Source organism: Myxine glutinosa, chromosome 1, assembly GCF_964187855.1.
Source record: "Myxine glutinosa chromosome 1, kmMyxGlut1.1, whole genome shotgun sequence".
NCBI lineage: Eukaryota > Metazoa > Chordata > Myxini > Myxiniformes > Myxinidae > Myxine > Myxine glutinosa.
This window is the reverse complement of record NC_136261.1, coordinates 338,756,338-338,771,837: the sequence shown is the minus strand read 5'-3', so window position 1 is coordinate 338,771,837 and position 15,500 is coordinate 338,756,338. Positions and strand designations below refer to the sequence as shown.

General features: G+C 45.1%; 2 protein-coding genes across 7 annotated transcripts in view; one reads left to right on the top strand and one right to left on the bottom strand.

Annotated features, from left to right (window-relative positions):
- The window catches only part of GGCX (gamma-glutamyl carboxylase), a 74,881-nt gene extending 68,548 nt beyond the window's left edge, over positions 1 to 6,333 (bottom strand). For 2 of the 5 annotated variants that reach the window (XM_068097875.2, XM_068097884.2), the window contains exon 1: positions 6,094 to 6,313. The gene's annotated coding sequence lies outside the window, so the exon portion shown is untranslated. Of the gene's footprint in view, positions 1 to 6,093 lie in introns of all 5 variants that reach the window. The other 3 variants (XM_078769820.1, XM_068097870.2, XM_078769821.1) reach the window with 3 other exon arrangements.
- The window catches only part of DIMT1 (DIM1 rRNA methyltransferase and ribosome maturation factor), a 75,878-nt gene continuing 66,664 nt past the window's right edge, over positions 6,287 to 15,500 (top strand). The window contains exons 1-6 of one of the 2 annotated variants that reach the window (XM_068097942.2): positions 6,287 to 6,564; positions 9,006 to 9,079; positions 9,174 to 9,260; positions 10,382 to 10,443; positions 10,647 to 10,740; positions 14,658 to 14,707. In XM_068097942.2, coding sequence (XP_067954043.1) covers positions 6,507 to 6,564; positions 9,006 to 9,079; positions 9,174 to 9,260; positions 10,382 to 10,443; positions 10,647 to 10,740; positions 14,658 to 14,707 — 425 coding nt within the window. In that variant the 5' untranslated portion in view covers positions 6,287 to 6,506. The remainder of the gene's footprint in view (positions 6,565 to 9,005; positions 9,080 to 9,173; positions 9,261 to 10,381; positions 10,444 to 10,646; positions 10,741 to 14,657; positions 14,708 to 15,500) is intronic. The other variant, XR_010981521.2, reaches the window with a different exon arrangement.

Genomic DNA, 15,500 nt, shown 5'->3' with positions numbered 1-15,500 from the left:
CTCGCACACGCGCTTCGACCGGCTCACTCCTGACGGCACACTCACTCCTCGGCGTGCACTTTTTCCTCACACACCCCATGGTCGGACATTCTCGCACACCTCTTTTTTCGCACACCTGTCCTGTCACACACTTCACCAACGGCCTTTCACGAACACCCGGATCCAAACCAATCCCCAAGCCGACTGAAGCTTTCCTCACATCATATACATTGCCACTCACCTCCGTACCTTGTCTCCGCACCTCCTTTGCCACCTGCAAACTTTTTATTTGGTTAGTGAGCATCTCATCATGATTTGAACACAGACTTTGTACATTATCCATTTCTCCCTGCAATTCCCGGGCTACCTCCGTCATCTCTTCAATTTCAATGCCCACTTCCGCTTTTTCTGTACTCACCTCGACGACCGTTGGCTTTAATAAAATTCCCTCTACCTCATCGGTCGCCGGCTTTTCCAAGCCCCGGGTCGCGATTTCTACCCCCGTCATTGTACCCGTGCTTTCCTCCGCTTCGCTCAACCAGCGCTTTTCGACTCGCGTTACCTCCTCGTGCACCCCTGGGACCCTTTCGCCCAACTTGCGATCCATGGTCTCCCCACATTTTTGCATGCGGTCACCCATTCTGTTGGTTATTGCTTCAATTTGGTTTCCCAACCTGCTTTCCATCCCTTTGAAATTATCGTCTGTTTTTACCATAAAGGCCATCATCTGTTTCATAAACAGGTCCAAATTCATTGGCATCTCGGGTTCGGCTACCGCGACCATGGGCGTGGCTAAATTTGGTGCCGCAACAACCATGTGCGCGAGGACGCCATCTTGTGCACCTGATACACCCTCAACCACACCTTCTTTACTCTCCTCCACCCTTTCCTCCACATACATTTCCCCGAGGTCCTGGGTCGATTCTACCCCGTCTATCTCTCCCACCGGCATCCCGTCGCCTTGAACAGCCATGGCGCGATTTCAAAATTCGGGTTTTTATACAACAAACAAATTTCGGCTTTATAATTTCGAGCGCGTAAACGCGCTCCGAATCGACTCTACTACAAATTTGGGCCTAATAAATTTAGTCCCGGGTCCGAATTCCACTCCTCGACACCAATTGTTATAGATCGCGGTTAGATGTTATAGACCGAGCGGTGGTGTAAGACCGCGACCTAACAAAACTCACCCGATTCACCCAGACTTTGGCCGTATCGCACCCCAGCTGCTCAATGAGGGAAAAGACGAAAACGACGCAATGCAAAGAGGAAAACGAAGGCAAAGAAAGGTTTGGAAATACGACTGAATTTATTGACTATTTACACACAAGCAAAAAGAAAGCAGTCACGTTTATTTACAAGCACATAAGACGCAGGTGACACAGGGAAAATACTAGCTTATACAGACTTAATTAACCCAGGACAGAACAAACAAAAGACACTGACTCACGCGGGGAATTGCAGGAGGTGGATGGCTGGAGGTGAACGCTTGGTGGAGCCAACGCGGAGCTTGGTGGAGCTGAATGCTTGGTGGAGCCAACGCGGAGCTTGGTGGAGCTGAACGCTTGGTGGAGCCAACGCGGAGCTTGGGGGATTGGTGTGACGGGTTCTCTCTCCTTCCTTAGTCCCACCCAGTCCAACAACTTCCTCTCTTGCTTCAGGACTCTTTCTCTCTCTTTCTTGGTCCCTCACTCTTTACCACCGACTCCTCACCGCAACCAACGCAACCACTTGACCACCACCTCTACGGACTGACTCTTCACCACTCTGCACTTGACGACCGACTCCCAACCAACTCAGACCAACTCAAAGTCCAACTCCAGGCCTTTCTGTCTTCTGCTCAGTGCTCTCCTCTGTAAAAACGCATCTCTCTTTTGGACACGCCCTGCCTTGGGTTATATAGGCCCCCGCCCCTCAACCTTTGCGACCCTCCCCGATCGCTCTTCCTCCGCCCTCTCTAGCCGAACCCCTGGCTCATGGTTGGTCGAGTGGGGCGGGCTCACTCCTCCCCTCTATGACGAGGTGGAGACACGCCTTCCTTCCCCGACTCGAGCCTCGTGGTCAATGGCGGTTATTGGAGGGAAAAACCGACCAAAATGCGGAAGGCGCTTCGAATTGCAATTGACGGAAAGGGGGGAATGGAAGGGAATCTATCTCTTTCACTGGTGCAATGGAGTATTTCAATTAATGGAAGACACAGCCTTACGCTAATACACATAATAAGGATATAACTGTCAAAAGAAAGGATATATCGTGTCCTGCATGTATGTTTTATGGACTAACTACGGAAACGCCCTTTGACCTTTATACAACCACAAACGGAGGGAGGAGGGGTGATATTTTACAACAACCTTTTACAACAACATTTTACCACAACAACAAAATAAAAAAAACATTCTCATATCCACAACAATATATATCTATCTATATATATATATATATATATATATATATATATATATATATATATATATATATATATTGTTGCAGACGCGGCTTTTAGATGTTATATTGACCGAGCGGTGGTGTATTTAACCGCGTCCGAACAGTTACTCCCCGATTAAAACCCGATTTCACCCGACGTTGACCAGATCGCCCCACGGATATTCAATCGGGAAATCTCTAAAGCGATCGCAAGAGAATGAAAAAGAAGAAGAAGAATACGGAGGAAGAACAGATTTATTATACGCACACCAGCAAAGGATGGAAGAAACAGTGACACAGCGAATCCTTAACTTACCCTATTCATTTTTACTTAACCCCAAGACAACGAGTAGGACAGACGACGTTCACACTTACACGGGGGGATATTGCAGGCAGGTAGGGCTTGAGGTAGATTGCTGGAGAGGGAGGCCAGGCCGGAGGTAGCAGCTCTCAATTCCTCGCGGTTTTTGGCGGGAAAATCCTCCGTCGCGTATCCGCTGCTGTAGACGTCACGCGCTGGCTCGGCACACCTGCTCCTCTTCTTCCTGGTGGAGCCGTCTCCCTCCTTTCAGCGCGTCTCTCCAAAGCTGGTTTCCTTTCCGAGTACCTCTCCTCTTTGGCTTGGAGCGTTTCGCATCTCACCGCCTCTCTTTGGTGCAGCCTCTTTGCTCCTCTCCCAGGGTCATCTCCAGGCTCCAGCTCATCTCTAGTCATCAGCTCATCTCTAAGCAGTCCCCTGCAGGCGCTTTTATCACCTCGGGCGAAATCAAGCCGCCGACTCCGAGGGCACGCCTACCGGGTCACTCACCGCGGTGTTGATTGGCTGTTAGGGCCGGTTCACTCCTTCCCTCTTCTGACGAGGTGGAGACACACCTTTCTTCTCCAACCTTACCTCGTGGCCAATGGTGGTTGAAGAGAAAAACCGACCAAAATGCGGAAGGCAAATGGAAGGGAGGTTTTGGGGAAATTGGAAGGGCCTACGCTTATTTTGTTTGATACAATGCAAAGTCAATCTAGTGGGAAAACACATACTTAGCCTACATGGAATAAGGAAATACACTATTTAAAAGATATATCGTGACCTGCGTGTATATTCCATGCAATTAACTAGGACGCTGACTGCGACCATTATTTACATTAACAGGGTGGTACCGTACGTTTGTAACGTTCACATTGTAACGTTTTCACATTCGTTACACTTCCTCCAAAATTGTTACACTTCTCAAAAAACCGTTACACACTTCTCAAAATCGTTACAATATATATATACACCCGACATGGCCAAAACTATGTGTGAAGAATCTTGTTTCTTGCCCACAGAATCTTGTTTCTCTCAGTCTGAAAGCCCTTTTGGTGCTTTTTTGCAAACTCCAAGAGGGCTTTCATGTGTCTTTCACTGAGGAGAGGCTTCCGTCTGGCCACTCTGCCATAAAGCCCAGATCGGTGGAGTGTTGCAGTGATGGTTGTCCTTCTGGAAGTTTCTCCCATCTCCACACAGGATCTCTGGAGCTCAGCCAGAGGGACCATCGGGTTCTTGGTCAACCTCTCTTACCAAGGCCCTTCTCCCCCGATTGCTCAGTTTGGTCGGGCGGCCACTGCCAGCTCTTGGAAGAGTCCTGGTTGTTCCAAACTTCTTCCATTTAAGAATTATGGAGGCCACTGTGCTCTTGGGAACCTTCAATGCAGTAGACATTTTTTTGTAGGCTTCTCCAGATCTGTGCCTCGACACAATCCTGTCTCTGAGCTCTGCAGGCAGTTCCTTCGACCTCATGGCTTGGTTTTTGCTCTGATATGCATTATTGGCTGTGAGACCTCCTTGTCATATAGACAGGTGTGTGCCTTTCCAAATCATGTCCAATCAATTAAATTTACCACAGGTGGACTCCAATCAAGGTGTAGAAACATCTCAAAGATGATCAAGAGAAATGGGAGGCACCTGAGCTAAAGTGTCAAAGGAAAGGGTCTGAATACTTAGGTCAATGTGATATTTCAGTTTTTTATTTTAAATAAATTTGCATAACTTTCTAAAGTCCTGTTTTCTCTTTGTCATTATGGGGTATTGAGTGTAGATTGATGAGGGAAAAAATGAAATTAAACGATTTCAGCATAAGGCTGCAACATAACAAAATGTGAAAAAAGTGAAGGGGTCTGAATACTTTCTGAATGCACTGTATATATATGCCACGATATATATGAGCTATCTGGGTGACCACTGACCAAACACGTACTTTTCCCACATATAGAATGCCACTCTCTTTCCGTTACTGCTTCAGGGCCACTCACTATCAACCATAGGAGCAACAATGGCCTGCTCACGAGGGTGTCTTCCCCAAAGGGGAGGATATCCATGTCAATGTCCGCTATAATGGATACCATTGGGGGCGTAGTCACGCAATTATCCAAATGAACAGGATTATAAATAGCCAATCGATGTATGTGGGAAACATTACGTGCCCAGACTGGGAATCGAACCCAGGTCCTCTGGTGAACCATGGCAGTGTTTTGCCATCTGAGCTATCTAGATCTGGACACATACGGCTTACCGGTACTTTTAGGGACATCACAATGGGATTACCGGTACTTTTAGGGACATCACAATGGGATTACCGTTACTTTTAGGGACATCTAAATGGGATTACCTGTACCTTTATGGACATCACAATGGGATTACCTGTACCTTTAGGGACATCACAATGGGATTACTCATACCTTCAGGAACATCACAATGGGATTACCGGTACTTTTAGGGACATCGCAATGGGATTACCGGTACCTTTAGGGACATCACAATGGGATTAACGGTACTTTTCGGGGCATCACAATGGGATTACCGGTACGTTTAGGGGCATCACAATGGGATTACCGGTACGTTTAGGGGCATCACAATGGGATTACCGGTACGTTTTGGGGCATGACAATGGGATTAACGGTACTTTTAGGGGCATCACAATGGGATTAACGGTACTTTTAGGGCCATGACAATGGGATTAACGGGACCTTTAGTGACATCACAATGGGATTACCGGTACGTTTAGGGACGTGACAAGGGGATTAACGGTACTTTTAGGGCCATGACAATGGGATTAACGGGACCTTTAGGGACATCACAATGGGATTACCTGTACCTTTAGGGACATCACAATGGGATTACCTGTACCTTTACGGACATCACAATGGGATTACTCATACCTTCAGGAACATCACAATGGGATTACCGGTACTTTTAGGGCCATGACAATGGGATTACCTGTACCTTTAGGGACATCACAATGGGATTACCTGTACCTTTAGGGACATCACAATGGGATTACCTGTACCTTTACGGACATCACAATGGGATTACTCATACCTTCAGGAACATCACAATGGGATTACCGGTACTTTTAGGGACATCGCAATGGGATTACCGGTACTTTTAGCAGCATCACAATGAGATTACCGGTACTTTTAGGGACACCACAATTGGATTACCGGTACCTTTTTGGACATCACAATGGGATTACCGGTACCTTTTGGGACATAGCATTGGGATTACCGGTACCTTTTGGGACATAGCATTGGGATTACCGGTATCTTTTGGGACATCAAAATGGGATTAGCGAGTTTAACTCACCTGAGAACGGAAACTCACCTGATTCACCTGAGTAATACATCCATTTATTTTATAATATACCATCATGGTGTACTCACGTTTCATTACAAGCTCCAGACGTGAGAATTTTCCAAAGTCGGTAAAATCGACAGCGTTACTGATTACTCTTCCTGTACCGGTTTCGGTGATTTGAACCAAAACGATAAACGTTTGCAGCGATTCTTACGTTTTATAATTGAAGGGGAAAAAAAATTAATAAACACCTTTTGGATGAAATACCAGTCAACATTCGGCTTGCGAAAAGGTATTTGCGACACTGCCGTAAATGTGCGCCTGGTGTATTTGCAAGTTGAGAGTAACAGAGCGTGCGAGAAGGTGTTTTGCGACACTGCCGTAAATGTCGTAGAAGTCGTAAAATATGCACATGGTGGGTTTGCAAGGTTTTGTGGATTGAGTTTCCTGTTTACTTTATCTTTGGCTCTGTGGTCGCTATAATATAATTTATTTAGCCATGAAGAAGAGAAAAGCAATGAGGAAGGCGGAAAAGATAAGATCCTCTGTCTCACAAGGTGAGTTCTGCTTTTTGTTGTGTTCGAAGTGATGTGACGGCGCGGCCTAGTCGTAGTCGATGCTCTCGTTTGGGAACGGTAAAGGTGACTGTAAATACATGGTGATGGATGGTTTACAGGTAAGCCTAATATACCTGTTCTGAATATAAACTTGCAAAGTAAACAGGCAAGGAGGCAAAAACACATCTTATTCTTAATTAAGATCAACAGAAAAATGGGATTGGTAATTCACTCTTTGGAGACATCTTCACCCTCTTCCCCAATAGGAAGTACTCGGCGTGCATACCTGTCGTTTGTCTGACGGATTTAATCAAAAGATAGCATGTTGTACTTCACAAACATGTACCATGTCTATCTGTGTGTCAATGAGGATATAAGATGAATGAAACACGAACACAAGGATTCAATCGAACCATTTTTACAGCGTAGCCCATAGGGCAAAGCCGTCTAGAACAGTGTTTGTCCGTCTGTATGTATGTCCCCTGAAACGTAGACCAATCAGAGCTGAGTATCTGGTCACATGACAGGGTGATGTGATTACATCTGATGTCATTACGGCGGTACGGCGGCTAACTCTCCACACAACCATTTTGATTCCAATGTCGTTCATGCCGAACATATCGTCGAACCTGTCATATATCACAATCGCCATGCTCTACCTTGACGTTTTTCATTCAGTGTGAAACACAAACCAACCGATTGTTAAAATGATCATCACATATCGAAAGCATCGGCGTTACGTCTCTTCCAACAATACTGTAGGTATAGGCCTTTGGCGTTATGCTTCACCTCTGGGCCGCTTCGGACAAATTAAGCCCAGGTTTCTTAATACACTAGTGTATCGTTTCAGTAATATCGGTTTCGTAATAGTAATAACAATATATTAAATATGACCATAACAATTTAATCCCAATGTCGTGAATACAAATTTGATGGATTGAAGCGGTGTATGGTTCATGAATCGATGATAAGCGATGTACGGTACTAACAACCGTGGAAGTAAGGAATTGGCCTCGGTTTTTTGATAGCATGTTATTAATCCAACCCTCGTGGGGTATATAGATTACAGTAGATCTTCCCTCAGTTCTGTAAGTAAAACTTATCTCACGTATGTCGGGATTCCTCCAAATTTCTTTGTTTAATGTTATAAGCAGCATTAGCGACTGTTTAAAAAGCTAATCATACGTGTGTTTGTGGTTTATAATACTTTACAAGCCCGGCTACGCCGCTGTTGGAGACCCTCATGCACACGGAGACCCTCACGCACACGACTTTCGGTCTTGTTTATTCTACGATAGCGGGAACCCTTTATAATGAAGCGCGACACACACATCACATGTACTATGTGGAGACCCTCACACACACACCCGGAGACCCTCGCACTCACACACCCGGAGACCCTCACACACACACACCCGGAGACCCTCACACACACACACACGGAGACCCTCACGCACACGACTTTCGGTCTTGTTTATTCTACGATAGCAGGAACCCTTTATAATGAAGCGCGACACACACATCACATGTACTATGTGGAGACCCTCACACACACACCCGGAGACCCTCACACTCACACACCCAGAGACCCTCACACACACACACACCCGGAGACCCTCACACACACACACCCAGAGACCCTCACACACACACCCGGAGACCCTCATGCACATGGAGACCCTCATGCACACGGAGACCCTCACGCACACGTACACATGTCATAATGTGAGACTATCTTTCATTGTTAAACGTTGAGCTAAACAGACACACTGTCCTTGTTTCCAATGCAAGTGTGCAAAGGTGATAGTACTCAATATGACTGATTATATAAATACCTTTGTCCCCTCACACCTATTCATCCCCATATTACGACACCATAAAGGTTTGCTTTCCTTTATAGTAACTAATATGTCCTGCAATTAATAGGTTTTCTCCTGGAACTACTGTTGTGAAGTTTAAATAAGCAAGTAAATAACAATGAACAGATAAAGAAAAAGGTGGGAGAGAAAGGAATATCAAGTGAAGCGAAGATGTTGACAAGTCCGAGTACAGGGACAGGGACATTTGTTGATAGGATGGTGAATATGCAGTGTTCCCTTGGATTTGAGATCACGCTGTGTTCATTATCGTATGCCATTCAAGTTCCCTGTTGTACTACTATGTTGTACTAAGAAATCACAGGCTTGTCAAACACTTGGAATATGTCTTTCAATCCTGGAAAATCCCACACTCTCACTATCTCTCCCTGAAAGGACCGTCTGGCAAACCTCCTTTTCCCCATCTACTTCCTTAACAATCCTCCAGAAGGCCCTACTTGAGCATTGATGCTTCTAAATTTTCCTTTTTAAAAAACTTTACTAAATGGTTACCTGACCAAGAGTTTTTCTGGAATCTGATTTTGTGTAAAGATGTGTGCGTTTTTTGTTTTGTGCTTTTTCCAGGGATTACATTCAATAAATCAGCAGGACAGCACATCTTGAAAAATCCCTTGATTGTCAACAGCATTGTAGAAAAGGTAACACGTAAACTGTAATGTTCCGACATTACATTTGAACTACTTTGTTGTCGTGAACTGGAAAGGCTTTTATTGACCTGTTTTTGACTGACAGGCTGGCCTGCGGTCAACAGACACGGTGTTGGAAGTTGGTCCTGGGACTGGAAATCTGACGGTGAAGCTGTTGGAGAAATGCAAGAAGGTAAGAGTAAAATGTTAATGGTAAGATTATAGTTTCAGGATTTAGGCAGACAGCGTGAGGAGGTGGTAGGAAGGAGTAGCAGGTAATTGAGGAGGAGGTGGGTAGGAAGGAGTAGCAGGTAAGTGAGGAGGAGGGAGTAGGATTGAAGCAGTTGGGAGAGAGAGGAGGAGCAGGTGGATGAGGGAGGAGGAGGAGCAGCAGCTGGATGAGGGAGGAGGAGGAGGAGGAGGAGGAGGAGCAGCAGCTGGATGAGGGAGGAGGAGGAGGAGGAGCAGCAGCTGGATGAGGGAGGAGGAGGAGCAGCAGCTGGATGAGGGAGGAAGAGGAGGAGGAGGAGCAGCAGCTGGATGAGGGAGGAGGAGGAGGAGTAGGAGCAGCAACTAGATGAGGGAGGAGTAGGAGCAGGTGGATGAGGGATTATGGAGGAGGAGCAGGTGGATGAGGGAGGAGGAGCAGGTGGATGAGGGAGGAGGAGCAGGTGGATGAGGGAGGAGGAGCAGGTGGATGGGGGGTGAGGAAGGAGGAGCAGGTGGATGAGGGAGGAGGAGCAGGTGGATGAGGGAGGAGGAGGACAGATGGGAGGGGGAGTGGGAGTGGGGAAGGGAGCAGGTGGGTGAGGAGGAGGGAAGTGCAGGTGGATGAAAAGGAGGGTTATGGATGGGATAATTTCCCCAGAGTTGGTGTTGTTTTATTATTTTATTATTTATTTTTTTGAAGAGTGATTTGTACTACCCTCTCTCTCTCACCAAGCAGCGCTATACCATACAATCTCAGAGATATAATTAGGGTCCTCCACCATGCTAAACCCCAGGACTATTTTTTATACATTATATAACGGCTAAAACCTTCCCATGCACCCAGCGAGCATTTAACCACCAGTTTTCAGCTCGTTCTGTCAAGCGGTTTAGCAGTGTATAAAAGTCAAACAAACAGAAACATTCCACAAACAGACACATTCTTGAATTTTAGTCCGATTATGATTTTCACTTAATTATATCGGGTTTAGGTTTGTTCTTTTCATGGGATTTTCCATCAAAAGTACCCTTTATGATAACGACATTTGTTGCAATGTGTTTCCTAATAGCAGCAATCGATTGTTTTGTTTATGTGCTGGGATGCAGGTGGTCGCTTGTGAAGTTGATTCTCGGCTTGTGGCAGAGCTACGGAAGCGTGTACAGGGAACGTGCGTTGGGGCAATGCGTGTTAACGTGTCTGTTGTGTGTTTTTATGTTGTTTTGTGTTGCACCATAATGCGTCGCGTCGCACTCGCTGTGATGTTGACAAATTCAAGTTGTAGACAAAAGGAACTAAACTGCATAATGTGTGAAAAACTGAAATGATAAGTCGACATAGTTAACTGCAATGCCTTCCGGTCAATGTGCGCAGTCCACTTGCATCACGGCTCGATGTTGCTGTCGGAAATGTTTTGCGAGCAGACTTGCCTTACTTTGATGTGTGTGTGGCGAATCTTCCTTTCCAGGTAATTTGTTGTTTTAATATGTTCATTTTCATTTTTTAAACTATAACTCGCACCTTATTTTGAAACGATTGCTGTGCATGCATTACGAGTAAGATTTGTTTTATGAGTTGTGCTACGAGCTATGTATGCATTATGAGGAAGAAATGTTTTCATTGGTCTATTGAATGTTATTTGTATGTAGCCTAGGGTGGTCCAAAAAACATCGATCTCTCCGATTTTGATGCTCTACTGGATTATTGTTAGAAATGGTCTAAAACATTCACCCACCAAATATTTTCGCTCAATTCCATCTAGAAACTTATACACACTTCAATTGAAATATGGCGTTTTTCACCAAATTTTGCTAAATGAGAACAATCCAATAGCAACCTCGGTGGAAAAAGTACATGCACTATTGTACTAAGCCATTTTGTGGTTAATGACTTTTTGCATGCGCCTGTGAGTGTGAAATCATCATGGTCGAAACATGTTTGACAATGCTTGAAACATGTTTGAAACATGTTCATTGTTCATACATGTCTGACTCCTGTTTCGACCATGAGGACTTCACAGGGGTATGTACCATCAATGACATTATTTAGGAAAAAAATATTTCTAAAGTCTTTGTAAGCCTCTCAACATGGACGATTTTCATTAAAATTGACCAAAATGACAAATTTATATGTTGAGTGTGTATGAGTTTATAGATGACTCAGATGCAAAATATTTTTTGGGTGAATGATTTAGACCATTTCTAACAATAATCCAATAGAGCATCAAAATCCAGATAAAAAAGTGATTTTTTTTGGCATTTTTGGACCACCCTAATGTAGCCATGACCATTTGAGATGTTTTCAAGATGAATTGCATAATTAACGAGAACGGAACTTGGTAAAGCAGCGCATACCTTCGCCAGACTCGACAGTTTGTTTTGCATCCCACTGATAGGCCGAATTTGGATTCAGACCTGAACCAAAATTGAATCGCCTTGTTCTTGTCGACTAAAGAACTCATCCACCAAGTTTAGTCATAGCTTGTCCACAACTTTTAAAAGTATATGTTATATATCGCTTTTAGCCCGATCTTTCAATGGTGAAGGAAGAATCACTTTTTCTATTTTTTTTGTATACAGAATCGAGGCTCATGTAAGAGCCAACACATTGAACATGAAAACATGCACAGACACATAAAACATGCAATGAAGGGAGCGGGAGTCAAGAGGCGGGGGGGGGGGGGAGGAGAGGGAAGCACGCAAGCACAACAACAGTAGAGAACAGGGAGGTCGGTGGGTAGATTTGTGGAAGGGGGAAGGCTGGGGGAGGAGGGAGGGATACACGGTATAAAGCAAATGAACACTACTAGGAATTTCAGGAAATAAAATGGGGATTGAAAGAGGTGGATTTGGGGATGTTTTAACGGGGGTAGAAAAGATCAAGATTTTGGATGGGGGAAGGTAAGAGATGGTGGTGAACAGCTGTTTTAAAGACCTGGAGGGAGGAGTGGGATTGAAGAGAGTGTCGGAGTTTTTGTTCCAGAGGCGGGAGAAAAGAGGAATGAAGGAGTGAAGGTGATCAGAGAGTCTTGATTTTGGCAGTTTCACCATAAGAGGGTTGCAGGCAGATCTTGTGCGACCTGTAGGAATATTTGGGGGACAGCACAGACAGAGCAGAGGGAGCAAGGCCGGAGAGGAGTCTGTGGAAGACAGAAAGACCACCAACGTGCCTGTGGTGAGAGAGAGAGAGAGAGAGAGAGAGAGAGAGAGAGAGAGAGAGAGAGAGAGAGAGAGAGAGAGAGAGAGAGAGGCCCTCAGAATCAGCTTCATCGCTGGAGATTCCAATGATTCTGAATGCTTTGGTTTCAACCGCGTGAAGCTGAGCTAGGTGTGAGGCAGGAGAACCAGCCTAGAGGGGAGAGCAGTATTCCATTGAGCTGCGGATGAAAGCTTTGTATGTGGTGAGAAGCTCAGAAGTGCCCAGAAAGGACTTTGCATGACGGAGTAATCCCAGACGGCGACTGGCTTTGGAGGCCAGCTTGGAAATGTCGTTTTCCCAGGAAAGATCATGGCATATAGTGAGACCCATGTGAAAAATTTAATAACTCTCGTATGCGAATCCATATTCAGATCTTCACCAAAATCGAATCGAGTTGGTCTTGTCACACACACAACCTCTCCACCAAGTTTTGTCCAAATCCATCCACAACTTTTTGAGGTATCCCGTTCACAGACAGACACCGACAGGGGTGAAAACAAAACAATGGCAGAGATTTATAACAACCATCCATTGCCTCATTTTTCTTGGCTTGGAATTTTCAGAAACCATTATGAGACTGAAGAGCAACATAATGTTTGCATCCATAAATGTGAGTACATGACGGGGGTCATCCAAAAGCTGAGTCTCCTCGCTTGTAACTTTACGTTAAAACTTCAGACCGTTAAACTAAATAGTGACGGTGATTGCAGAATTGCAGGTACAGTAACCTCGTGCAACGTCGTCTCGTCCAATGCGAATAAACCCTCATCCAATGAGAATAAACCCTCGTCCAATGCGGTCTTCACAATGCGGATTCGTTTATGTGCGTGGGAATAAACGCCACACTTATTTCCTGAGTGTGCACAAAACTTGATTATATGCGGGTTTTAATGTGGCGCTGTGACCACAGCATGTGCAGTGGTGATGTCTCGCGCCATCCTCTATCTCCCGTGCCATTTTGAGTCTACATAGCGCCGCAGTCGAGTGAGCTTTTGCCCAGGAGATTTTTAACTCTCTTATTTACCCGAATCCTGTACGCTTAAACACAGCATGGCACATGAATGTCAAGCCTCTCCAAGTGGTCATGGAGTGAAGACATCCATAAGGTTATGACAATATGACTATCAGAGAAAAATCGTGATTTTAGACATGTTGTCTGGTGGAATGAGTGCAGCGTTAGTCGGCCATAAGTATCACGCACACACTATTTGTTTGCGTACATGAAGCAAAAACATGCGCACCTACTCTGTGCGTATACGAGTATAATACATCATTATTATATAGCTCCGATAATTCCAATTGCACCCCCTCTCCCCTTCCTCCCCACCCCCCCTCCCCCCTCCTCCCCCTCCCCCCCCCCTCCCTCCTCTCCCCCCTCTCCCCCCCCTCCCTCCTCTCCCCCTCTTCCACCCCCTCCCCCCTTCCCCCTGTCTCCCCACTCCCCCCCCTCCCTTTCACCCTTCAAATGAAGAAAGCCTGGTGTTGACTTAACGGTTAAGCTGGCTGGCTTAAGATCTTAGGGTCTTGAGTTTGAGTCCCTGTCATGATGTTGATCAACACCAGGTGGGTTGACTCAGCTTGTCATCCTCCCGAAGTCGGCAAAAATGAGTACCAGCTTTCTGGGGGAAATGGGCCATTCGAGTATCCTGTGTTGGAGTGGCGACCCGTCCAGGGTTTGGCCCACAAGCCCAGGAAAACTTTGGCAGCCCTATGCATCTTCAAAGGAAGAAAATCCCAAGATGGGTGGAAAGAGATTAATTTCAAACTTAATGGATCAAACTAAACTTTGCACAGGTACAACATCAGGGTGCCCTCATTAATCCCAGAAAGTTTCAGCTTCCTAGTTCAGATCCTCTCGGGGGGAGTATATGACACATACGTACACAAGTATGCCATAGCTCCAATATATCTACTAGGGCAGATAGATATCGATGGATAAATGTGTCATGAGTGAAGTTTGTCAATGCTACATTGTCTGGTATTTAGTTGGATGACATCATTTTAGTATGATCTTTGTAGGTGAGGTGCTTTATTTTATTATTATTATTGATGCTTCTTACAGTAATGATTGGTTAATGTTGCTGTTATTATTTGGCAACTTGCATTTTATGTCTTTAGGACAAAAAGTATCATGTAAATGACTCCTCAATTATTTAATAATATACTCTGATCTTTCTTCCAAATTAGATTTCATCCCCTTTCGTCTTCAAGCTTTTGCTTCACCGACCATTTTTTAGGTATGTGAAAAGGGTAGTGCAGGGGAGGGAATGAATGATATACGGATTGTGGGTTTTGGTAGTGGGCTGGGATTGAAAAGTTAGACGGTATCTGAAACAATGTTATTGTGCTCTGGTTTTGAGTGCATGGGAGTAATGCATACATACCAAGTGTTACAAATCTGGCATATTTACAAGGAACTTCAATGCAAGAGCAGGCCATTAGGCCCATCAAGCCTGTGCAATGGTTGCCAACATATGGTTGTTTGTCTTTGCTCTATGCTTTTTAAATGCTAAGCGTCAAGCAAGGAAGCAGCACATACCATTTTTCAAGTCATTTGGATGACACCGCCGGAGTCGGTTCAAACTACCAAGAGTTTTGTAAATATTTGTCACCATATTGAGAAGTATTTTGCATCCTATGACTACACACAGCTGTGCCTAGTACACATTGATAAACAGCATATAAAATAATCGATCAATCGATCCTTTGCTCGTTCCTATGTTCGTATGCAGTACAAGGCTGCAGGGTGGCATCATTGGCTGAGGGTGCAGCTGTGCCGCTTATGCCATGTCTTCTGCTGTCTAGGGCAGGGATTTTTAATTTGGCTGGCAATAGATCGCCTACTCTTCGCAAAAGACACCGTGGGATTCTTAACGTCCAACAATGAATGTGGGCAGATGGGACACCCATTTAACGTGCATCTGAGGGACGGCACACACATTGACGAATCGCCCTGCACACGCATTGACAGTTTGTCCCTGGGTCGGGATTTAAACCCAGGCTAGACCGCTTAGATGCACATGTGCATAC